Source organism: Phascolarctos cinereus, unplaced genomic scaffold (genome assembly GCF_003287225.1).
Source record: "Phascolarctos cinereus isolate Bilbo 61053 unplaced genomic scaffold, phaCin_HiC Scaffold_2;HRSCAF=192, whole genome shotgun sequence".
NCBI lineage: Eukaryota > Metazoa > Chordata > Mammalia > Diprotodontia > Phascolarctidae > Phascolarctos > Phascolarctos cinereus.
Genome location: NW_027555625.1, coordinates 366,997,762 through 367,022,851, shown reverse-complemented (window position 1 = coordinate 367,022,851; position 25,090 = coordinate 366,997,762). Strand labels below are relative to the sequence as shown.

At 33.9% G+C, this 25,090-nt stretch overlaps 1 protein-coding gene across 7 annotated transcripts in view; it reads left to right on the top strand.

Moving 5' to 3' along the window:
- Nucleotides 1–25,090, top strand: part of PAPOLA (poly(A) polymerase alpha) — a 77,213-nt gene that overhangs the window by 36,556 nt on the left and 15,567 nt on the right. For all 7 annotated transcript variants that reach the window (XR_013484859.1, XM_021007351.2, XM_021007350.2 and 4 more), the window contains exons 10-15: nt 535–607; nt 2,461–2,581; nt 3,495–3,579; nt 8,741–8,794; nt 9,446–9,565; nt 19,708–19,817. Coding sequence is in view for 6 of the 7 variants with exons in the window: in XM_021007351.2 (XP_020863010.1) it covers nt 535–607; nt 2,461–2,581; nt 3,495–3,579; nt 8,741–8,794; nt 9,446–9,565; nt 19,708–19,817 (563 nt within the window). In the remaining variant the exon portion in view is untranslated. The remainder of the gene's footprint in view (nt 1–534; nt 608–2,460; nt 2,582–3,494; nt 3,580–8,740; nt 8,795–9,445; nt 9,566–19,707; nt 19,818–25,090) is intronic.

The window sequence follows — 25,090 nt, the reverse complement described above, 5'->3', positions numbered from 1 at the left end:
TAAAGAAATGACCTCACTATGTAAAAGTACTTTTTTCCATCTAGTTGTTAGTGCTACATTATCTTAAGCATCTTAGGGGAGAATTTTTTGTTTATTACATGTACTTTATAGCTGATCATGCTGCCTTAGCTATTATTTTTCCAGTGGCCTATGGTTTGAGGTAGAATAAAGAACGGATTCTCTTTCTGAAAGGGTGGGTTTCCCTTGTTTTCATAATTGAATTTGATCTGAAGAACATTTAAAAATATTTTACAATAGAGCTAATTGTTATTATTTTATAGTGGCTTTACTAGCCATTTCAAGGCTTCAATATAATACATTTCCCAAATGATTCTTGTGATTCTGTAGTTTAGAAAGAAGGCGCCTTACCTAGAGTTAACTCGAAGAAAAAAATAACGAGTCTTTCATCTATTGATTTGTCAAGAGGGCAAAATGAAGAAGGATCACATTTCACAAAATACTTTGTTATTAAAAAAAAAAGCATAGATGGTAATATCCAATAGTCTTATCAAGTACTACAATCTTTTTAAACAGGGAATGGCCAAATCCAGTGCTATTGAAACAACCTGAAGAATGCAATCTTAATTTGCCTGTATGGGACCCAAGGGTTAGTGTATTATTTTTTCCCCTATAAATTGACACTGTACAGTAAAAAGTAAAATCAACTGCTTAAAGAAACTCCATGGAGACTTCATGATTTATGTGTTTGTGCATGTAGCTTACTATTGGCAATTGTTTCAGCAATTATATTTTCTTCATTATGACATCATCTGTAATGGTCCTATAATTTATAGGACATAATTACTTTGTACCCTGTGAATTTAAAACATACTTAAGAATATATATTATCTAGTTGAACATCCTGACTTCAGTGAGAGATTTGCATCTTCAATATATACTTAATCATACGATTATTACTATGTAAGTAAAAGTTGTATGGGCATCTGTGCATACGAAAACAAAATAAAAGGCTACTAAAAATATTCCCTGTATTTATTTTATGTAAACATTTTGTTAAAATTGATTTGTAATGCAAAAGCTGTTGGCAAAATCACTTAGTATGTGACCACTTTCAGGAAGTATCACTCTAACTATCCATGATATAATTGTTACGCTTGGGTTGAATTTCTGGGAATTGCATTAATGTATTGGAACTAAGGAATACCTTTAATTGTAGTTCTTTTGGAGTGTTACCATCACTACTGAGAAAATATTCATTTTGACATTTTTTTCATTTGAAAGAAAAATAAAATTCAGGATCTCAGAATGAGAAACTTAATTGATTTTTAAAAATCACTCATAACTTAGTGGATTTATGTATATTTTATCTTGTGCCAGTATTGATTTTGCTGGTCTTATCACTGCATCTAAAGCTATTTTTCCTTTTCTCTTGATCAAAAAAGGCTAAATATATTTAAAAGCTTTCAAACTTCAAGGGTAAATTGAGTTGTAATTTGAAGTCTTACATTTAAGATAAAGGCAATTCATCTCTTTAGCATTGAGTCTAGAACTTGGTCTTTAAATAATACTATTGCCATTTTTAAAAAGCAAAACCAAAATGAGCAGTATTAACTTGAATATTTCTTAGATCTTGTATGTAAAATTTATAATATGGTTCGGCAAAGTGTGGTAGGTAACTAGGGAGTTAGGAGACTTGAGTTTTAGGTCTGATTTCTAACATTTAATATTTGTTTAACCAGTGGCAAGGCCTTTTTTGGGCCTCAATTTCCTCATCTTTAAAATTGAAATGTTAGGCTAGATTATTTCTGTTCTTTCAGTTCTTATATTCTTTGATTCTAGGATATGTTTAAGAACATGGCTCTAAATTTGATTTTTTAAATGTTAAAACTTTAGTTTGCAGACCTTAAAGCATAATGGTTTAGGAAGTAGTTTTTGCCTATAGTAATTTCTTGCTCCCTCTCCCTGGTTTTTTTTTGGGGGGGGGTTTAGAGTTTCTGTTTTATTTTTGAATATTGTAGTAATATCCTAATAATCAGAGTACACAAAGTTTATCTTTTCATTTTAGGTACTTTTGTTCCTAGTATTGGTGTTAAGGTAGACTACTAAAAGTGCTTATGAACAGATGTTTTAATATAATACTTTTATGAAAATGAACTTGTAATTGAACCCAAAGTGCAGTTCGCCTTTTGATTTTAAAAAAAGTTTTGTTTTAAGGTACTGTTTTAGTCTTTCTAACATTTTATATTCACTTGTGTATTATGAAAAAGTTAGTGTAACCTGCTCATTTACTTACGTTGAACTTTTGACATAGATTAGATTTATTTTTTGGTACTCTAAACAATTTCAAAACAGGGCTTACTGACCTGCATTTTCTTGATTTCACCTTCAACAATGAATACAATTAAAATTGATCATTGTTCAGTTTATCAAAAAGGATAGAAGTCCAAATTTTTGTTGCATGTGTACTTGAAGAAACTGATTGGCTGTTGTTATATATAGGTAAACCCCAGTGATAGGTACCATCTTATGCCTATAATTACACCAGCATACCCACAACAGAATTCTACGTACAATGTGTCCGTTTCTACACGGATGGTCATGGTTGAGGAGTTTAAACAAGGTAAGTTCTTTTATCCATACCCTTTTCTTGTTATACAAAAATTTTAAATACTGTTACAGTCCTAGTGGCATTATACTGTACGGTATTGACAAAAGTGATAATTTCCAAACTAGAACTTTACAGTTATTTAAGGACTGCAGTATATTCTAGAGAATTAGTGTATTCTAGAGAATTCATTCCTTAAATGAATGTAGTTTTTATACTTTTTCCTTTCTAGATATACAGTTTGTGTTTGACTTGACACAAATAGTAAAAGTTTTAGTTTTTAAATATTGTATGGTTATTGGAATCTCTTCACTCCAATAGGTTTTTGTAGGCCATATCAGGTGTCTTAATAATATACTGTTGCCATGTGGAATTACAATTTCTAGTCTCTTCCACAGGCAGAGACTAAGCAAACAGGAGGATAAAGCTGTTAAGGAAGGAAGTTGGGCAAGGATGGGGATATTACCTTCCATTTTGCATCAAGAACTCTCCAACTGTCATGAAATTGAAAACACATAGTAAATTCAAAACAACACTTTGTATTGCCCTTTATGGGAATACAGAGGTCTCCAATAACCATTTTTTAATAAAAGAAAAATATGAAAGGGAAGAAATCTACATGAGTGTTTTTCTCTCTAAGCTAGATAACATCAATTTTTGGAGTTATTTATATAAAAAGTATTAGAATATTGTTCGTATTGTTGTTTACTGACTTGATTCAGTAATGGCCCCCAAATTTTGTAAAATACTGTGTTTATGGCTTTTCCACCATAATTAGTAGTTTTAAGATGAGGAAGTCTTTGTAAATTTAATCAGTAACTATGTTGCATTATAATGTATCATGTGGTATAATAAAGGTTTTTAAATTGTCAGATTGCTAATTTTTATAAAGAAATATGCAAAGAAGTTTAATATGTCTTTAATTTAGGTCTTGCTATCACAGATGAAATTTTGCTGAGTAAGGCAGAGTGGTCCAAACTTTTTGAAGCTCCCAACTTCTTTCAAAAGTACAAGTATGTATTTTAAGGCATGGCAGACGTATTGCTTTCTTAATATTCCCAGTGATATATCTGTATATATGACACTTTCTATTAGACAAACATTTCCAATAGAATTTAGATTTGAAGGTTCTCATTTTCCTGTGAATCTCTAATATTTAGAATAGTAAACACTTTTCTGTTTATGTATTTCTTTTTCCCCCATCTCTTCCTTTTCAGGATAATATTTAGCCTTTATAATTGGTTGCCAAATAATTTAACTAGCTTTCATTAATGAAGACATCACTTAATGAGTGGAAATTGTGAGTGATTTGGCTAGAAAGACAAATGCTAAATATGTGGTTTTTCTACCTGGATATTTTAGGCTAGTACAAGCTATTTGTTGCTGATTAAAGGATGAAAAACTAAGATTATTGGAGGGGAGTTCTTGTTAAAAGTTTACATTTGGAAAGATCACAGTTACTTAAATTTGTAAAATTCCATATTACGTATTTGCTCAGTACATAGCCAACTGTTAAGTGTTTTTAATAGGCTATAACATTATTACCCATCCTTATTTTTTCATAATAAGGAAATCCCTTCAAATATTTAAAAGAAGTTTTCCTAGGAGCTTAGAAAACCTAATATTTTTAACATAAATGTTTAACTTTTAATGGTTTAATACCTTTTTAGTACAGGTGAGAAGCCTGTTTTAATTGTATTTGATTTGATGAAAATTGTAAGTTTTATAATAAATCTTACTTGAAAAAAAATGGACTGCATTTTTATTTGCCCTGAGCTGAAATTTTTCCAGAGTCCCACGTTTTTTTTTCTTTTCAGTTTTTTTTAACATTTGAAACTTTTCTAACCATCTGATCTTGTATTGGATTGTGTTATGTAATAATCTAAGCAAGATTTTAATATGCTATTCCCCAATTAAAAAAAAGAATGATGACCATCATAATGTCTCTGTGTTTTGTTTCTGTACCCTTTGCATGGAAAAAAAAACAATAGAGCACTTGAATTGTGTTCTGGGGATTGCATTTGGAAGACTGTGTTATCAGTGGCAATTTGAATAATTTATAATATTGCTAATCTTTACCTTCCTTTTCTTTAGAAATTTTGTTTGTGTATAGAGAATTTCCCTCCCTTTTTACTTTGAGGACCATTTAAGTTTGACATAGATTTAGGTACTACTTTTTTCTAATTTAGTACAAGTCAGTTAGAATAGTAGTTGACAGCAGAAGAACAAAAAATATTATTATTCATCATAAATATGTGGTGATGCCACTCAAACTTCTTATGGAGTCACGTGCACCCCAGTTTGCCCTTTGTAAGTTTAATGTATCAGCAGTTGTACTCATTAGTTTGTCTCATGCAAGTAGGGAAGCAACAGACTGATAATTTCTTTAGAACCTAAAGATAATATATACCTTTAAAAAAATTTTTTTGTTTGGAAAACCTTGAAGGGTTTCCTTTAAAGTTTTACTTAAATAGTAGCTTTTAAAGTCAGTTATAATTTATCTTTTTCTAAATTATTCAACCTGAAGGCCTTCATATTTTGCTGCATATATGTCAAACAAGTATATCCTTAATGAGTAAATGGTAATTCACTTTTGTCTGTTAGGTGAGAAGATGTCATATCAAGTTGGTGATATAGATGTATTTTAAATATAATAAAAACCATCCTGATCTCAACTTGAGTGTTTAAAATCATGACAAGTATACCAGTTATATCACAAAATTTCTCCCATGTTTTGGTATTCCTCTCCAAAGAGATCTGTTTTTACAAAGGGAACTAAGAGTTAGGAATATTTAACAATAAGAACTTCTTGATGACGTAAGGTTTATAGGCACTCTTTAAGTCTCAAGTTGTTATGAATATATCAAAAACATCTAAATATGCCTAGTAACGAGACAGAAAAAGTTAGATTTTTCTTAATTTTAAAATTGGTTACCTCAGAAGTATGTATTATTTCTTGTAGCATAGTTAAACTACTTAAATTTGTCTGGCATCCTTCGTTGTTGCAGTTGTCTTAGAATACAGTTTACTATATGTGCTTGTACCGTTCATTAGATTCAAATGTTTTATATTTGAAGGAAAGCATCCAGAAAATTTCAAGATTGTTTCTTTTCTTCACAAACAAACTTCCAGCAAACCAAATTGTCAACATTCATTATATACCCAGATGTGAAGGCATAGCATTCATTTGTGGTGTCTTGGAAAGGTTTGGTTCTTTACATGAAATTATTTTTGAGAGTAGAAAGGCATTTGACTGTTCTCAAGATTATTTTTAAACTTAATGCATTAAGGACTTAGTTACACTTATGATAAAACCGAGGCTCACATTTCTTTAAGAACTTAAAAAGGACACAACTTTGGGAATAACTTTTCACTTTACCTCAGGTTCAAGATAACCTAATAGCACTGACAGTAAAGGAAAGCACTTGATAAAAAAAAATATTTAAAGACAAAAACATGATATACCCCCCAAAAAAAACGCAAAAAAAATTTAACAAAGAAGGGATCAGGGATTGAGGCATTGGGATAAATTAGATGTGTTCTGACTTTTATACTCTTTTTTTTTTTTAAAAAGATACCTAGACGTCTCTGTAGAGGTACTTACAATAAAGAACATTGGAGGAAGCTTCCAGGTTTTATTGACTACTATCTCAACTTTGGATTTTGCAATCATTAGTCCATTGTGTATTAGTTTTTGTAATACAGTTATCTTCAGATTCTATGTGTCATAAAAATTATTAGGCTACAGTTTAAAAAAAATTTAAAAAACGTAACACTTTTTAATGCCATTTCTACATTTGTCAGTATAAGACATGGCAGCTGATGTAAGTGAGCATCACTGTGACCTAAACATATAGTACTTGTGCTTTGGGTCATAGTTGCAATTCTAAATTCTAATTTGATTTTGTCACAAAATCTTTTGAACCCTGGGTTTAAAAAATCTGTGATCTTTTCACTGATTAGATCAGACATGTTTATGGTAACTTTCTTGATTCATCCAAGAGTTTTTATTTGCCAATTTTTAAAAGTTTTGTTGGTTTTTTTTTTCCATTTTAATATAGCAAACTTAACACCTAAAACATTAATGTGTAAAATGTTTTCTGGAGGCATTTGATTAGCCAGTGCCTATCATTCAAGCACTCATTCACTAAACATTTAATCCAGCTGTTACTTTTGTAAACTGTTTTGAAAGATTTCTAATATAGAATAAAAGTAGTTCAGATATAGCTACCATTTTAATGTAATTTCTACCCTTTTAATGAGATTTATCCATATTTGGGGCATGGATTTAATATTTGAGAGGAGATCTTTTTTTGGGGGGGGGAGAAGATTGAGAGAACAAAGCTTATCATTTGCCTTTCCGTTGGTCAGTATGCTTAGGTTTTGGAAAGGCAGGGAAAGGCTGATGCTTTAATGTGAATATCTAATTTTTAGCGTCTGAGAAACTTTAAAATTTACCTCCAAAGATTACTATCTAAAGTTGTAGGCATCTGACTAATTATATCCTAAAGATCATTTAAAAATTTAATTTAGTGTCCATCTATGCATAGATTTTTTTCAACTCTTTCACTCAGTGTATAAATTGAAATGCTTATTAGTTTTGTGGCATGGCTATAGACATGTAGTACTTCATTTATCCAACATCATTAGGTTTAAGAAAATAAACCGATTTTCCATATAATTTTCTGTTTGAGTATCAAACCTTAGATTAGCCTTCAGTCATTTTTGATGTGTTTTTAAAAGATATTAAGTGTATTCTTGCTTATTAAAAATAGGTCTATAATTTAACATTTCCTTGATGATTCACAGTCGTCATTATGAACTTCAGTTATCCTATAATGTACCAAAGTTTTCAGTCTTTTGTAGGTCTTTTTGTCCCATATATGAAATTTCCCTCCTTTTTTCCCCCTTTAGCAGTCTCCCACCTAATCTGCTGTGGGTTGGGAAACCATATGACCAGTCTTTATAATTATGTAAAAAGCAATCAGATTCTCCTTTAGCTTTTAGGAACCTGTTTAAATAAGCTTTAGTATGTAGCTTTTTATAATTGTTTTTGACTTCCCAGAGACTTATCAAAGTAGTTTTGTTTTCCGTTTTTTCCTCTTTGAAAGATTTGATATCCCATTTAATACAATTTTACTTGGTAAATTAGAACTAATTAAGGTGATTTCTTCGTGATTTAGGTTAGAACATTATTTTGTCCAAAGACCATTGCTAATCTTTTAAAGCAGAGAGCAAGTAGTTATTTCAGAGATGACTGGACTGTACTGATTTTGGTGGAATTCTTTCTTATCTTACTAAATTCAATCTGTTTTGTGATAAAATTTCTTGGAAGAAACCTTGTCTCTAACACTTATAATACACCATTCTATAATTGATTATTAAATTTTTTGCTAACTACAGTAAGTTAACAATTCTACACTTCATGCTTATTTGGCTTTAAAGAAAAGGTAGTTGATCAAGATGAGTCAGTCAAAATAAACTTTTAAAAATTGTGACTGATTCTATGTGGAGCTAGATTTTCTTTCTGCCTTATTTTGATATCTGTTTATAAATTTAGCTTTTTAAATTTTATTTAATTTTAGAAGTATTTTCCTTTATAATCTGGGTTATACATTATGGATTAGATATAATTGTGCATAATTGTAGTTGAGTTAAGGCCTGGCTTTTTTTTTAGGTCAGATTTTTAAACTACTTGAGAAATACTTGAACCCAGTTTTCATTTACTGAGTTATTAGCACAGTCTCCATAATTAGTTGTAAGGTCTATGACTAAAGCACTGAATTTTTGTTCATTATCCCTTTAAAACAAGTTTAGTTGATGTGTTGAATGAATAGCTTTTAAACAGTTTTGAGGGGACAAGATGACATATGTTTTCCTCTTGCTACAATTTTTATTAGTGTTCTTGTTCTGAAATGTTTTATAACTGTTAATCTGTTAATGTATATCTCTTTCAGAAGCAATTAATCTGTCCTGTAGTTTGAGCACTTGTGGAATATTATAAACTAATATAATCCATTAATATGCATAGGGTGAGATTTTTACTTTGCAATGGTTTTTGGGCTATGTGTTCTAAAGTTAGAACAATTCAAGGAAGCTTATAGCATTGTGGCTTGAATATCCAACTCCAAACATATAAATAAAATAAATAGCATATTGTCTTTATCTTCAAAGGCATTATATTGTACTTCTAGCAAGTGCACCAACAGAAAAGCAGCGACTAGAATGGTGAGTATAAGATAAGATTCACAGAAAGAAAACATAAATTTCCAAATGACCCTTTGAAATAAAGCACAGACCAAAATAAAATGGACATGAGATAAGAAGAATAACTCAGTAAGCCCTTCAATTTAACTTTTCATTTTTTTCTTTTAGACATATAAATTGCTAGGACATTGGAATGAGGGCTCACTTTTTTTTGTAGTGAAGGAATGCCACATAACTGCCAATAATACCTTTTCGGTTTTTTTACTTGCCACTGTGCTTTTTGCTATTATTTGTAATTCACTTTATAGCTAGTCATTTCTAAAGTGGCTTTGTTAATATCTTTTCCTTTAAGGTTCTGAGTAAAGACTGGTTGTCTTGAAAATTCAATTTTTTGAATTTCCTGATTTGAGTAAAGCTTTTTTTTTCTTTTTAAAGAGGATAGATGTTATTTTCTGACCTTTAAGGTATAACACTAAAAAATTACTTATGACTTCTTGATTTACGTGGGACAGTGAGTCCATTAAACTGCTTGTTTTGGTATTCTTAATTTTTTGAAGGGTACCTTAACTTCTACTTTCAGTATAATTCTTCTATTTCTGTACGTTTTGCTTAACTTTTATTTTTGTTTAAAAATAAACAAACTTTTAGTAATACTAAGTGGCATTTGTTCAGGGTGGGCTTGGTGGAATCAAAAATCCGAATCCTGGTTGGAAGTTTGGAGAAGAATGAATTTATTACACTGGCTCATGTGAATCCTCAGTCATTTCCAGCACCCAAGGAAAATCCTGACAAGTAAGCATACCTCTTTCCTTTAAAGTTTTCAGTAGAAGTAAGAATAAAATATTAATCTGATATAATAAATTGAAAGACTAATTTTCCATGGTACAAAGAACATTATTCTGGATCTAAATCCACTAATGTAGAAATTATATTTGGATCTTTTCCTTTTTTTCAAAAATTGAAGCTAGTGAGATGAAGAACTGAAATAATCATAAAGCTTTAATTAAAAATTAAAGTGAATACTTCTAGTTTTTAAAGTATATTAACATGTGTAAGTTTTGTAGATTACTTGTTTTGCTGGCCAAGTTAGGAAGCTTGACTAAATGCTTTCTTATTTTAAGGTAGTACTTTGTCAATATTGGTAACTAAAACTGAAATATAATACTATAGTTAATTTTATTATTTTTTAAGTGGTGGTTTCAAAAAATTTATTTTATAGTAATAGTTCAGCTAACCTGCTGGGTTTCCAAGGGATATGCTATATGATTAATTGACTACATATAATTAATAAAACATTTAACTAGAAATTCTTTTTTTTAGCTCTTGTTAAAAGATTTTTGTAGAGTACTATGTATTTCAATATCTTAAAGACATAGATGATATGTTTATTAACTTTATAGATCATTAAATGTTATCTAGAAAGACCTAGATATTGTAGAAAAATGATCTGAATCTAATCACATGAAAAGTATAGATTAAGGTCTTAAGGGAGGAAAATGTTGTACAAGCATAAGGTAGTACACACATTTGTGATTAGGCAGTTTATAAAAATTGTTGTAGTTTAACTTAACATTTTAGAAGTAGTACTATAACATGGCTCCCAAAAAATGCTTTCTTGGGCTGCGTTAATGAAAACAGTATTCAGAAGAACAAAAAAGAATCTGATTATATATACTGTTATACTTTGGGATGGTCTTCAATTATTTCCTTTACTTCCTCACCTCCCCATTCACTTCTCAACCACTTGACTACAACCTCACTGCCTAATTGAAACTTCTTTTTTTTCTCCAAGGTTGTCAGAAATCTCTTAAAGTGCTAAATCTAGTGGCCTTTTTTCTCAGTCCTCATTCTTCTTCACCTCCCCTGCAATATTTTACACTGTTGACTACCCTGTCCTCCTGGATACTTTTGCCTCCCTAGGTTATTGTGACACTGCTCTCTTCTGGTTCTCCTGACTGATACTGATCCTTCTCGGTCTACTTGGTTGGACCACCATCTATATCCTGCCCTCTGTACATGGGTGTACACCAGGGCTTTGTGCTAGGTCCTCCTGTAAGTGGTCTCATCAATTCCCATGGATTCAACTAGCATCTCTCTGCAGATGACACCCAAATCTACATGTCCAGCTCTCATCTCTCTCCTGAGCTCCAATTCTGCATCACCAACTGCCTGCTAAATATCTCCAACTGGATGTCTCGTAGGTATCTGAAACTGATCATGTCCAAAATAGAACTCATTATCTTTCCCCTTAGACTCCTCCCTCTTTTAAACTCTCCTTTTTCTGTCATGTACACTATTCTTCTAATCACCCAAGATTCACAGTCTCAGTCATTACCACCTCTTCTGTTTCTCTCACTCTCCGTATTTAATCAGTTGCCAGGTCTTGGTGATTCTACCTCTGTAACATCTGTTGCATCTGTTTCTTTTTCACCAGTCATCACCCTAGTTCAGGCCCTGCTCACCCAGACTATTGTGATAGTCTTCTAATTAGTTTTTCTGCTGCCATGCTCTTCCCTCTCCAGGCAGTCTTTGATATAACTGGATTCTTACATCCTCTAAAATAAAATACAAATTCCTTGGACCTTTAAAGACCCTCACAATCTGGCTTCAGGCTGTCTTTCCAAACTTATAAAATTAATCCTTTTTACTGCAATCCAGTAAAAATGACCTTCTAGTTTTTCATATAGGGCAGTTCTTCTCTCATATTTGAGTCTTTGCACTGGGTATCTCTTAGGCCTGGGATATTATCCTTTCTAATCTTTACCCCATAGAGTCCCTGGTCTAGTTTGTATCAAGTCTCTGATGCCTCCTTCTTTGGAAGGTTTTTCCTCGTTCCCCTGGTTGTTAGCTTTCGACCCCCCACCATGATACTTTGTATTAAGCTCCTTGAGTGCAGAGACTTTTCATTTTTCTTCGTACACAAGCAAGGTACTTGGTACATATCAGGTACTTAATGGCTGCATATTGAAATGAATACATCTAGATTTCTGTTAGTGAATTTTAGATGTAATATTTTAGAAGAGATTAATAATTAGAATATTAAAGGACAGTCAAAATGGTGAACAGTCTGAGAGCCATTGCCATCTGAATAATGATTTTTTGAAGGAACTGAGGATATTTAACGTGGAGGACTGAGAATTGTAGATGGCCATGAATGGCGATCTTCAAATACTAGGTAAATAACCTAACCATTAGTAATGAATAAGGAAGCGTGTGTAACTGCAGAAGAAATATATGAATGACAAAGAGATAAAATTTGCTGACTATAAAGACTAACAAAGACTTTTTAATAGACTTGTCTAATGAGGGTGCCATTGATGACACTAGTAGGTGATTTCAGTTCTATTTATCAAGTCTTTATTAAGAATCTAGTATATTCAAGGCATCATTTTATACGTATTGAAGCAACCAACATAATAATCCAAATGGACCCTACCTTGAAATTTACATCCTCTTGGGATGGGAGTAGGGGAAGATACAACATGAACAAAACTGTACAGAGTGCAAAGGAGAGATCAGACAGAACTCTAGGAATGTTTGAGGAAGGAGAGAGTGCAATAACTAAGGGATCAAAGGAGAATTTATGGGTGAGATGGCACCCAAGTTAAAACTTAAAGGAAGATAGGCAAATATGGCATAGGATCAGTGATCTTACCAAATTTTGTATAACTTCCAGTAGTGCAGATTTCATTCAACCTGTCCTCACCTTATCCTATGCAAGTCTTTTCGTTGTTGTTTCATAAATCTTAAATAGGGGTAGGGTGTCCAGTCAGTGTTCTTGGTGCCTTTGGCTAGCTCTTCTGGTATTGTTTTGGTACTGCTGGAGCACATGGACTACCTACTACCTTTATCAGTTGCTCCATTATGTGACAGTACAGTTTGTTACTGATAATGTTTTGTAGCATATTCATGATTGCCTTGTGTGATCCATTGCACTTTGGGTGATCCTCAACTTTAATTTTTTTGCAGACTGCTATTATGTGCTTTGTAGCTATATAGCATCACTGCAAGAATATTGGTTATTAAGAAAAAGATGGTTATTTATATCAGGGGAAAGCATGGGGGTCATTTGGGAAATTTTTGTTTCCCAAAGACAATTTAACCTGTTCTTTTTCTCCCATCCCATTTTGGTCCCAGTTCATTGTTTTATCCACAGTGTCTGTCCAAATGTATATGCTTATTTATGGACCAGTTTTAAGGTCTCTCCATTCAGTGGCATTACATATCCTTAATTCATCTACATTATCTTACTGTGTGAATAATTAGGTTCAATTCTTTATTAACTGTGCATTCTATTTAGGACACTATGCAGCATTTCACAGTGTAATGCAATCAAAATTATGATATCCTCAAAGAAAATCATTTGGAGGACCTCATTGTAAGGAATCCCTCTTCTATTTGGATTCTCTGCTGGATATTTTTTATGAGAATGTTCAAATCCAAACAACCCAAACAGAGAGTTGTTGGACAAAGTAATTTCAGTTCCATCTTTAAAAAAAATCTTTTTTTTTTTTAATCAAATGTGGGTGATACTTTGTTGGGGAGCTCCTTTAAAGTAACATTTTGTTTTACTGAATCAGATGCCATTTTATTGAGACAAACTAGTAAACAGACTAAGATCCTGGAGTCTCTGCAGCTTTCATTTGTGTGACTGTAAAGATGTCGTCTCTTGTAGAACATGAATTTGCAGAAGTCTGCCTACAGAGCAGGAGTCTGAAATGTGGAAATGAGCAAGTATGTTTTAGGCATGGGGGATTGCTCATACAAACCCAAAGAGAGATGGGAGGTGGTAAGAGAATAACAAATAATATAGTCTGGATGGGAAATAGTGTATGAAAATAAGTAATTTCACAGAGAAATAGTTAGGTTGAAGCCTGATTGTATATTGGGCCAGACTAAAGAGTTTGCATTTTTTCCCCCTAGGGAAGTGATAGTCAAGTTTTTACGTGGTAGGGTGATGCAGATTTATGTTTCATGAAAACTTAATTAATATCTTGATTGGGGAGGGGTGCTTATATAGACAAAGAAACTAATTAGAAAGCACCTGCAGTAGATCAGAGAAGAGGTGATAAAGTGAATAGATTAGTTACCATGTATGGGTAGAGGCCTATGAGAGATGTATTGTGGGGTGTCTCTGAGACCCTAATAAAATTGACACTATAGGAGTCATGCCAAAGGTCTGACTTAAGTCAGCCATTATCAGTGAAGTTCCTGGGATATACTGATAACTTCATCTAGAATCTCATCTTGCTTCAACTCGTCTTTCTTGCCATTGCACTGAGACCAAAACAAACCCCATAACTTGCTTGTAGCCTCCTGAATCAGCTCTGATACCTTGTCAGATACTTAGCTTCAGGGCCCAATCTGATGCCCATTCCGCAGTCATCTTCACCACTAGGGGAAAGTCTCCAACAACTCACCTCACTTTAATGACTCAGATTAGAACTAACGGCTCAAATGTTAGACTTTTTGCCATAAGAACTTCATTTATAGGGAGTTATTAAGATCAAATCCAAGTTTCTTTTTTCACCTAACTCTTGAAAAGGAACTGATATTCCCATTCAGAGGACTCTTAAGGAGGGTGTGAACCTCAGTCAGAAGTAGTAAAATGTTTATGTTTAGGCAAAATTACATCACTTTTCCAATCCAGTGAATTCCTGGTTGCCTAAGTGAAAATCATTCTTCCCTGTCACCATTTTCTTGGTATCTCAGTCCCTTTAATCTAAACTTTCCATATCCCAGTCAATCTCCACCTACCCTTTCATTGTGCCTTCTGGAATCCCTTTTCATTCTTTACAAACTTATTGTCACCTTTCACCTCTGCTTATTTTGCTTCTTCCATCTTTATGTCACTCATAGAAACCTAGATCCTTTACAGAAGACACTTTTCCCTACTTGTCATATTCACTACTGGTTTCATTTTCTTATTTGTCCTCGGACACATACATCCCCTTTTCCACTTGTCCTTTGCTACTTCTCCTCCTTTATGGATCATCCAATGCAAATATATCACTTGGTTCATTTTCTGGTAGTAGTTTTTTTTTTTTAAGAATTCCCAGGTCATTTTCTCTTTTCTGAGGGAGTTCAGTATTGATTCAGTGTTTTCTTTTCTGCCTTAATCTCTGCTTTTTTATTAGATAACTTCAACATACACATTGATGTTTGCTCAAACGCTTTGCCATCTCAGTTCTTTAGTCTCTCTTTCATTCTATCCTAGCCACAACAGGAGTGAGAACACTGTTGAGTGGTGACCATCACCCACAAATTTCTATAATCAAGGATTCTCATTTTCTTTATCCAACTATAACTTTTGGTTCCATCTATGCCCCATTCCTCTTACACCCTTTTATTTGTCCTAACCATGACCACCATTCCCTCTTTTCTTAAGTAATATCCCAGGCCATCACCATCTTCTTAATAATACTTTTTAAAAACACTTTCTAAGTCTGACCTTTTTGTGAATCAGTTCAGCTCTGTTGAATTGTAAAGGTATTTTGTACTTTGAAATCCTTTGCTACCTTGTCCCATTGCAGCTCATACTTTGCCAAACCTCAGTCATGTATTACTCCTATCATCACCCTCCATTCCTATTCATGAGCTGTTAATCTATGCTAGAGAAAGGCATACAGTCTTTTGAGCTGGGTCCATTACAAATTTATATTATCTAATATCAGCTGGCATCTCCCTTCAGCAAGGCAACAGACACCAGCTTTGTGACCTGGGCAAATGATTTAACTTATGTTTGTCTCAGTTTCCTCATCTGTACGATGGAGGTAATAATAGTACTTACCTCGCAAGGTTATTGTGAAGATCAAATGAGATAGTGTTTGTAAAATGCTTACTAAGCACAATGCCTGGCACTTACTAGTAAATGCTATAGAAATGTAAGTTGTTATTGTTGTTTTTACATCTCCGTTCCTACAATGGCTATGCCATATCTTCTCTACTCTCCTCAGGCCTCCCATGCTATCCCTCCACTTTCGTAACTGAGAACCTTACCTCATCTTTAGAAAATAGGCCATTTTGTTGTCCATTCTCTTTTATTCCCTCTTTGACATCTCAAGACCTTGATATCATTCCTTATTCTTTCCTACTTTACCTCAGTTTCTGATGAAGAGTTGGTCCTTATTCTTACCAAGGCAAATTGCTGTAACTTGTACTCTTGGTCTCATCCTCTCTGAAGTTTCTTCTCCTTCCCTTCGTCTTCATTTTCTTATTTTTTGTCCTCAGTCTCTTGTCATTATCAGTCTTTCTACTGATTCTTTCCCTGCTTCCTAGGAACCTGCCTGGTTTTCCTCATCCTGACAAAACCCTTATTTAATTCTACCCTCCTTTCAAGCTATGTTATCCTTTATCTCTCCTCCTTTTTACAGCCAGAATCCCAGAAAAGCTGTTTCTGACTCATTGCCTCCATTTCTTGTCTTTTCACTTCTCAGTCACTGGCTTACAACCTTGTCACTCAACTGAAACTGCTCTCCAAAACTACCGTTGATCATTATTTTTTTTAAATTAACTTAATCATCAACAAACACATCAATATACAAAGAATAAAACGAGGGTTGTATATGAAGTTTTTTGTTAAAGGTATTTGAGTGTATTTTAAATTTAACAAAATAGTAACAAAGTTGTCCTGTTTGTGTTGCCTTCTGAATTACTTATGTTTTATTTAATGTAGTTTTATTGATGTTCTTTTTTGCATTTTGATAAATACCCAGTAAACCTCTCCTTCTTGCTCCTGATTCCCCCCCCATAGAAAGTCTCCTCAGTAACAAGTATAAGTCAAGTGAAACACCTCAATACATTGGTTGTTTTTGAAAATGTATGTCTCCTTTTGCATCTTGAGTCTACCTCTTTGACTGGAACAAGGCTTCTTAAACTTTTTCCACTCATGGTCCCTTCAGTGCTTCTTAAGCTGTGGGATCATGGCCCACAGTTCAAGAAGTGTGGATGAGAAGTAGGCAACATCACCAGTTCTTTTGAAGTCATAACTCAGCATTGCTTTGATAAGAGATGTGAAGTATTTCAGAGTTTTTATTTTTTACCATATTGTGGTCTTGTAAATTGTTCTCCTGATTCTGCTCATTTTACTCTCTGGTAATTCATGTCTTCCTGCTTTTATATGAATCTGTCATAATCATCATTTTTTATGGCACAGTAACATTTAATTACATTTATATATCACAATTGGTTCATCCATTTTCCAACTGAAGGGCACCTGCTTTGTTTCCAGTTCTTTGCTACTATAAAAAGTGGTGCTATAAATATTTTTTGTTTGTATAGGTCCTTTTTCTCCGTCTTTGACCTCTTTAGGTTATGTGCCTAGCAGTGATCCAATGGTTATATATAGTTCAGTAACTTTTTCCTAAAAATCTCTTAATTGGCAAATACAGTGGCCTTTTCCTAATTCTTAACCTTTTTGTCCTCTCTACAGCTTTTGACATTGAATAGTACCCTTTTCATTTCCTGGTTCATCCATACTTTGCCCCTTAACAGTGGGTGTGCCCTGAGGCTTTGTCCTGGGTCCTCTTCTCTTTCCACATACTCTTTTAATGATGTCTTCAGCTTCCTTGGGTTCAGTATCTATGCAGATGACTCCCAGATTTATATATCTAGCCCCAGTCTCTCCTAATCTCCAGTTTTCTATCACTAATTTCCTGTTGAACTTTTCAAACCTGGTGTCCAGTAGACATCTCAAATTCAGCATATCCAAAATGGAACTCATTATCTTTTCCCCAGAACCCACCGTTCTTTCAAATTTGTCTTATTTTTTTAAGGGTACTGCTGTTATCTTAGTCACTCAGGTTTATACCTTTGAGTCCTTATTCTCCCTTTTCCCACATCCAGTCAGTTTCCAAGTCATCATAGTTCTGTCTCCACAACATATCTTATACCATTTCCTTCTTTTTCCTCACACATCTACCATATTTTAGTTCAAGCCAGCCACCATCACCTGTCACTTAGACTGTGTGCAGTAGCCTTTTTGTTTGGTCTCCCTCAAGCCTCTCCCAACTCTGTTCTGTCCTCCACTAAATGACTTTCTATCCTCCACTCAAATGACTTTGCTAAATTACAGGCTTTACTTTTCACTTTAGTGTCTTGCTATGTCATATCCTTCCCTGATTCACTCACCTCTTCTCACTGCTGTCTAGGATTGATTATTAACTTCTCTGTTAATTTTAGAGCCTTTCCTTTACAACCTGACCCCAATTTGCCTTTATGGCCTGAGATACACATTACTGTTGCTCACATCCTTCAGTCTAGTCAAACTGACATTTCTGTTCACACCTCCCATCTCCCCATTCCTAGATTGTGTTTTGTCCTCATTTGCACCTCATAGAATCCCTTAGTTTCCTTCAAAGCTTGGGTTAGTCACTACTTCCTAAATGAAGACTTCCCTGAACTTCATAGCCACTAGTGCTTCTCTTCCCAAATTATACATACTTACATGGGTACATTTTGTATCCCTCAGTCGAATATAAGGTTCTTGAGGAAACGAAATGTTTCATTTTTTCTTAGAATCATCAGGACTGTGTGATATATAGTAGGCACTCAAAAAATGATTGACAGGTGGTTGAGGTAGAAGTGACAGGACTGGTTATGTAACTCCAGGGGGACAGGGAGAAAGTGTTACTGACACCGAAGTTATAATGATCTTGCCCTCAACATAGAAAGGAAAGTTTGGAGAAGAAGCAGGTTGAGGGAAAGGGGGAAACGTTTTTAGACTTGTTTGGTTTGAAGTGCCAGATGGACATCCAATTCTAGATGTCCAGCAAGTTGAAAATGCATAAATGGATTTCAGAAGAGAAATTGTTGTGGTTTTTCTGGATTAGGCAAGTCACTTAGATCCTGAGACTTCAATTTTCCTCATCTGTAAAAGGGAGTCAATCTAGAATTAGAAATAGATCTTACAGATAAAGGATCATCGTATCATAGAGCCTAGAGTTTGAAAGGGACTCCAGAAGTCATCCACTATGATCCTCTCTTGTTGTAATAGAGGAAACTGAGGGCCTGAAATCTTAAGTAGCTTGCCTAAATGAGGTAATAGAGCCAAGATTTTAACTAGGTCCAAACTTAGTGTTTATTCTAGACAGGAATTGAATCTTACAGATATAGGATCATAGAATCATATGACTAAACTTTAAAAGAACCTCATAAGTCATCCAATAATAGCCTGTTTTTTTTATAGTTAAGGAATTTGAAGCCCAGAAAGGTTAAATGATCTGTGTAAATTAGTAAGGGTAGAGCAAGGATTTGAATCCAGGTCCAAATTCACTGCTTATTCTGCTGCCCCAGTAGATGTTCCCTGTCAGTTCTAAATCTGTCTTTCACAAATACAGACAAGTAAGTTCTATAATCAGATAGGCATCTGAACTAGTTGCTTAGAAGTTCCTTTCATGGAGTTTGGTTTGATCTTCTTTGCTAAGAGTCAAAACAGTCTTGCTTTTTTTGTCTTTCTATTCAGAATATTGCTTTATTTTGAGTGCTTTCAAGTGTCATTAAGAACTTGTCGATGTGTGTAGTGGTATAGATACAGAAAATGTAGGTGTGATTGCTCTCAGACAACCAAACATTTTTACATTAGCTTTTTGACTGGTTTTATTTTTTATTGATGTACTTTGCTTTTATACCATCTTCATTTCCAAATATATCCCTCCCTGCTCTCCCACCCAAAGAGCCTTCTTTTGTAACAAAGGTTGCATTTATTTTAGACAAGAGTTCTAATTATTTGTGTTTTGTGTAATTCAAATTTAATCCATGGTTCAGTCATACATCAATGACAATTATTATAAAGGATTTAATATCCATATAATTTTTAGGAAGATTTTTTCTTTTACTCTGTATAGCTTAATTTAGAAAAATTTTCAGTGTTCACATTGATTAAGTTGAAGTTTTCAGAAATTTTAGAATTACTTTGTATTGAAAATATTTTGCAGGGAAGAATTTCGTACAATGTGGGTGATTGGATTAGTGTTTAAAAAAACAGAAAACTCTGAAAACCTCAGTGTTGACCTTACATATGACATTCAGTCTTTCACAGATACAGGTAAGTTCCGTGATTTTTAAAAAAAATTTGAAATTTAAGATATTTGGAATAATCTTTATGTTAGTGTTATTTGTGAAAGTGCCCTGGTTTGTTTTTACAGCTGGGGGATGTACACATTTTAGAAAAGAATTAGGCCAGTAACGTAATGATGCAGTAGGTCTTTATCATGGCATGTTATAGCTCACAGAAGGTCAGCACCTGAGGCCTAAGATGAGACATGAGAGGCAAAGACATGAAGATTCAAAGGAAAAATATATATTTAAGTGTCAGTTCTCGGAGGGAGAAGGATACAACTTGAGTTTCAGTTACCGTAAGATGCAGATGGGGATCAACATTGGTTCTTCAGAGCGATTGCCCTCAGATTTGGCACACCTGTCTTTCTCGTTCAAATCAGGGCATCTGACTGAGGCAGGTGAGCTTTTGTAGAGGAGGGATAGTCTCTCACTCTAGCATGTCTGGTTGGTTTTCTGTCTCAGATTTCACAGATGTGGAGGTGCTAGGGATTACAAACAAATAGAATAGAGAAACAAAATAAATTATGAATGTTACAAATATTTTCAGTAAAGGGGTCAAAGTTGTTAGGCAGAAAAAGGGAGATGTTGATTATCCAGAGCAATAAATGGCCTCCTACAAATAAATATTCTTTATGGTTTTTGTGTAGAGTAGAAAAACTAGAGTTTTCTGAACTGTATCAAAGAGACTGAAGAATTTGAATGGTTAAGCACATGTCCTCAGGATGATTTTTAAATGCTTTTGGGCTATAATACTCACTATCTAATATGTAAAGAAATCTGTCTTATTCTTATTACCATCAGTGTCAATATAATCTACTTTGCTGTAAGGGAAACTTATAAACTTAGGACATACTGACCTTAAAATTTATTTTATCTGTTGATGAGTTGAACCTTGTATTTGGATTGCTTGGAACTGGAAGTGATCTGAACAAGTGTACTGAAATCTGGATAGCTTGGCATTCCTGCCCTACCTCCTACTCTGAGTCTTGGAATTGGAAGTTGCACCTAATCCACCAGCTGCCATAGGAGGTTTGATCTTTATAGCAAGTATAGGCCAATTGTATTTTTATAGGAGAAAATTAAGGAGGAGTTTTTTTTTTTAAATATTCAGGTTGACTTATATCATGGTATAAATGGCTTTTTAAAAAATAAATAAAACCTTTATTGATATCTTTTTTTTAAAATATCATACATTTGCCAGTGTAGCCTTTGCACACGTGCGCGCGTGTGAGAGAGGGAGTGGGAATGTGTGTGTGAGAGAGAGAGAGAGGAGGGTATGACTAGCAGTAGGCTCTATGGGTCAAAGCATATGGACATTTCAGCCACTTTACTAGTGCATAATTCTGAATTGCTTTCTATAATAGTTGGAACATTTCACAGCTTCACTTTCGCAGTTGGAACTTTTCACAGCATTAGTGTTTGTCTGTCTTTACGTGACCCTACAACATTGACTCTTTTCAACTTTTGTCATCTTTGCCAAACCTCAGTTGTTTCGATGTGCATTTCTCTTTTTAGGGACTCAGATTAGTCTTTCATGTGATTGTTTAAATAGTTTATGCTTTCCTTTTTAAGAATTGTTTGTTCATATCCTTTGCCTACTTATCTATTGGGCTTTTGGGCTTATAATATTTTCTGTTACCAATATATATTGGACAACAGACTCTTATCAAAGATACTTGATACAAACATGTTTTCACTGTTGACTACTTACCTTCTTATCCTAATCTGTATTTTGTTTATATGAAAATGTTTTCATATAAGCAGAATGCTCTCTTTGATATTTTTGTGATAATCTTTGCCTCATTTGGTTAAAAATTCGTAGAATTCATGTCCTTCCTGTGGTTGTTAAAGGTACCCTATCTGGTTATCTTCTAATTTTTTAAATGGCATAACCTTTATATTTAAGTCCAAAATATCCAGTTGGAGTTTATTGTTGTATATAGCATAATATATTACTCTGAATTTTATTTCTGCCAGACTGCTTTTCAGTTTTCCCAGCAATTCTTGTCAAATAGGGAATTCTTCCCCAGATAACTTATATTTTCACATTTATTGAACACTAGGTTATTGAATCAAGTGATGTCTTAATCTCATTTGTCTAGTTAGTTCTACCTGAATCTAGTCTTCCATTTTTTTTTTTTAACAAACACTAAATATTTTCGTTTTTTACTACTGTATGTTATAATTTGAGCTCTGGGAGTGTTGTTCCTACTTCATTCTTTTTTTTTCTTCTTTCTTTTTGGCTAGGCAATGGGGTTAAGTGACTTGCCCAGGGTCACATAGCTAGTAAGTGTTAAATGTCTGAGGCCGAATTTGAACTCAGGTCCTCCTGAATCCAGGGCTGGTGCTCTGTCTACTGCGCCACCTAGCTGCCCCATTTCATTCTTTCTTTTTCCCCCATTATCTACTGTACTTTAAGTTTCCAGACCTTTTGTTCCTCCAAATTAGTTGTGTTATTGTCAAGCTCTATGAAGTATTCTGTTATTAGTTTGGTTAGTATAGCCCTACAATCCGCAAGTTAATTCTGATAGTGGTGCCATTTTTATTATATTGGCGGAATGCAGAATGGCAGTAAACCTTTACCACAGAGTAGGCAGTATAGTTGACTAGGGTTATATTTATACAATAAGAAATCATAAGTTAGAAGTCCTGCTTCTGTCTACCCTTGTGACTGGGCAGACTCTCTCTGAGCCATTTGATTTAATCTATAAAATGAGACAATTGGAGTAGGTAATCAGTTAATCACCAACTTCCTTTCAGTTCTAAATCCTGGGATTTCTCTCCTTCCAGTGACAATGGGAGTTTATAGTAGTTTCCCCCCCTCTTAAGGATTAGTTCTAACTCCTGGTATATAGATTTGATTTAAAATGTTTTATTCTCTTGGGAAGTTTTCCCAAAACAGAAATCTCTAGACTTAGGCACTGATAGGTTGGTGTATAGTGGAAAATCAGTTTGAGGATTGTAGAATTCTATACGTGAAAAACATTTCTCTTATGGAGACTTTGCTAGTGAATAATTTGACTTTTTCATTCTCAGACATAAAAATAGATTTGTAATAAGTGTTGTTTATATAGTAGCTTGAAGCAAAAGTTAGATTAAAATTGCATGTGGTCTCCAATTTTAATTGTGTATCTGTTTTGTTTTGAGTTTATGTTAAAACAGTACTTAATTGCTATTTTTGGTTAAGATACGGGAATATTTTAGTCATTTAACCAAATATTCTTCCCTATCTTCATTTATAAAATTGGAAATACGGAAAAATTACTGTAAAAATTTGTTTTTCTAAGAAAAAACAAGATTATTTTGAATGGGGCATTAATTATTAAAAAGTTTTATCATAGTTGAAAATACTGTGCAAAAACCTTTTACCATGAGATTGGTCCCATGAGAGCAGGTGAAGTTGAGAGTTGAAATTTCCCAATGTCCTTTTTTAACTACAGTTTTGATTGTATCTGTCCCAAGGTGGGCTTTGATTTTTATACATTTGTTTTATTTTCTACTCTTGTCTTTTTAATTCTTTTTAAATTTCTCTAGGATTGTTAAAGTATATATTTTCTTATTCTTGGTTAGTTCCTTTTGTTAAGGGATTTTGCTAGATACAGATGATGATTGATGATTCCCATTTTTTTGTCACTGTAATATAACCTTGTGAAATAGTAAGTTTCTTCCTATTTACAGTTGGAGGCTTTTAGAGTCCCCAAGGTTACACAGCTAGTAAGTGTTAGAATCCAGGTCTCTAAGTCAGTGCTTTTAATGCTATGCCAGTATTTAATTCATAATTTCTAATTGGACTTTTGTCAGTATTTTTAACTTTTTAGGGTAGATTTAATACTTCCTCCCTCCCCGCCCTTAAAATATATAGGATTGCTCTCTAAAGGGTCTGTCTATGCCCCTCTTTTTCTCTTTCTTGGGGCCTTCATCAGTTTCTGTGTGCTTAATTGTCATCCATCCAGTTTTTCTCCTGATCTTCAGTACCTTATCACCAAATGCCTGTTTAACATTTCAAACTAAAAATCCCCAAAATAGTTCCAGTTCAACATAACCAAACCAGAACTCATTATCTTCCTGACCCTTCACTCCTCTGTAGCTCTTTTAGATTTTCCTATTTCTGTTAACAGCACCACCATTCTTCCATTAGCTTCAGGGGTGGGAAACCTGTGGCCTTCTAGGTCCTCAAGTGTGGCCTTTTGACTTAGTCCACATTTTACAGAATAAATCCTTTTCTTACTTACAACATCACTAATGTGAAAATATGTTTAATAGGAATGTATAGCCTATATCAGATTGTGTGCCATTTTGGAGAGGGAGGTGGGGAGGAAGGGGGAGAAAAATTTAAAAGCTCAAAAGCTTATGAAAGTAGTTGTTGATAAATCAAAATAAATTTTAAAAAAAGTACAAAAAAGGAGAACAAATCCTTTTATTAAGGGAATTTGTTCTGTGAAGTCTGGGTTCAGTCGAAGGGCTACAGCCACACTTGAGGGACCTAGAGAGCCACATATGGCCTTGAGGCTGCAGGTTTCCTACCTCTGGCTTAGGTTCTTAATGTTATACTGAACTCCACATTTACTCTCACTCTGCATGTTCATTCATTTGCTGCAATTTTTGCCATAATTCTTTTTGCAGCTATCCTTTTTTCTCGTTTCACTCAGCTACCACTTTAGTAGTAACCTTTTTTACCTTTTTACGTAGATTTTGTATTAGTCTCCAAATTGATCTCCCAGCCTCAGGTTTCTCTTAATTGCATTCCATCCTCCACATTTCTGCCAGTGTGATTTTCCTTATGCACTTCTGACTGTATAAATCCCCCACTTAGTTAATTCTACCAGCAGTTCTCTATTGCTTTTAGGATAAAATATGCTCTTCTATTTGGCATTTAAAGTCCTTTACAACCTTTCACCAATGTATCTTTTCAGTCTCATTGCACATTACTTGTATACTACCTTTTTACATTGTACAATCTAGCCATACTGGCCTTCTTTCTGTTCTTCACACATGATTCTCCAATACATTTGGCACCTGACTCTTCTCTATTCTTGGAATGTATTTTCTACTTTTCTCTGCTTCATAGAGTCCTTCTCTCCCTTCAAGATAGTTCATGCTCCACCTTGTTTGTCAGAAGTTCTGTGAACTTTAAAAAAAATGATGAATTCAGTTTAATTGTTTTCTTTTGTAATCTTTTATGCATTTTAGAACAGATCTGTAGGGCTTCAACAGACTGCCAAAAGGGATCTATGACACACAGTAAAAAGGGATAAGAAT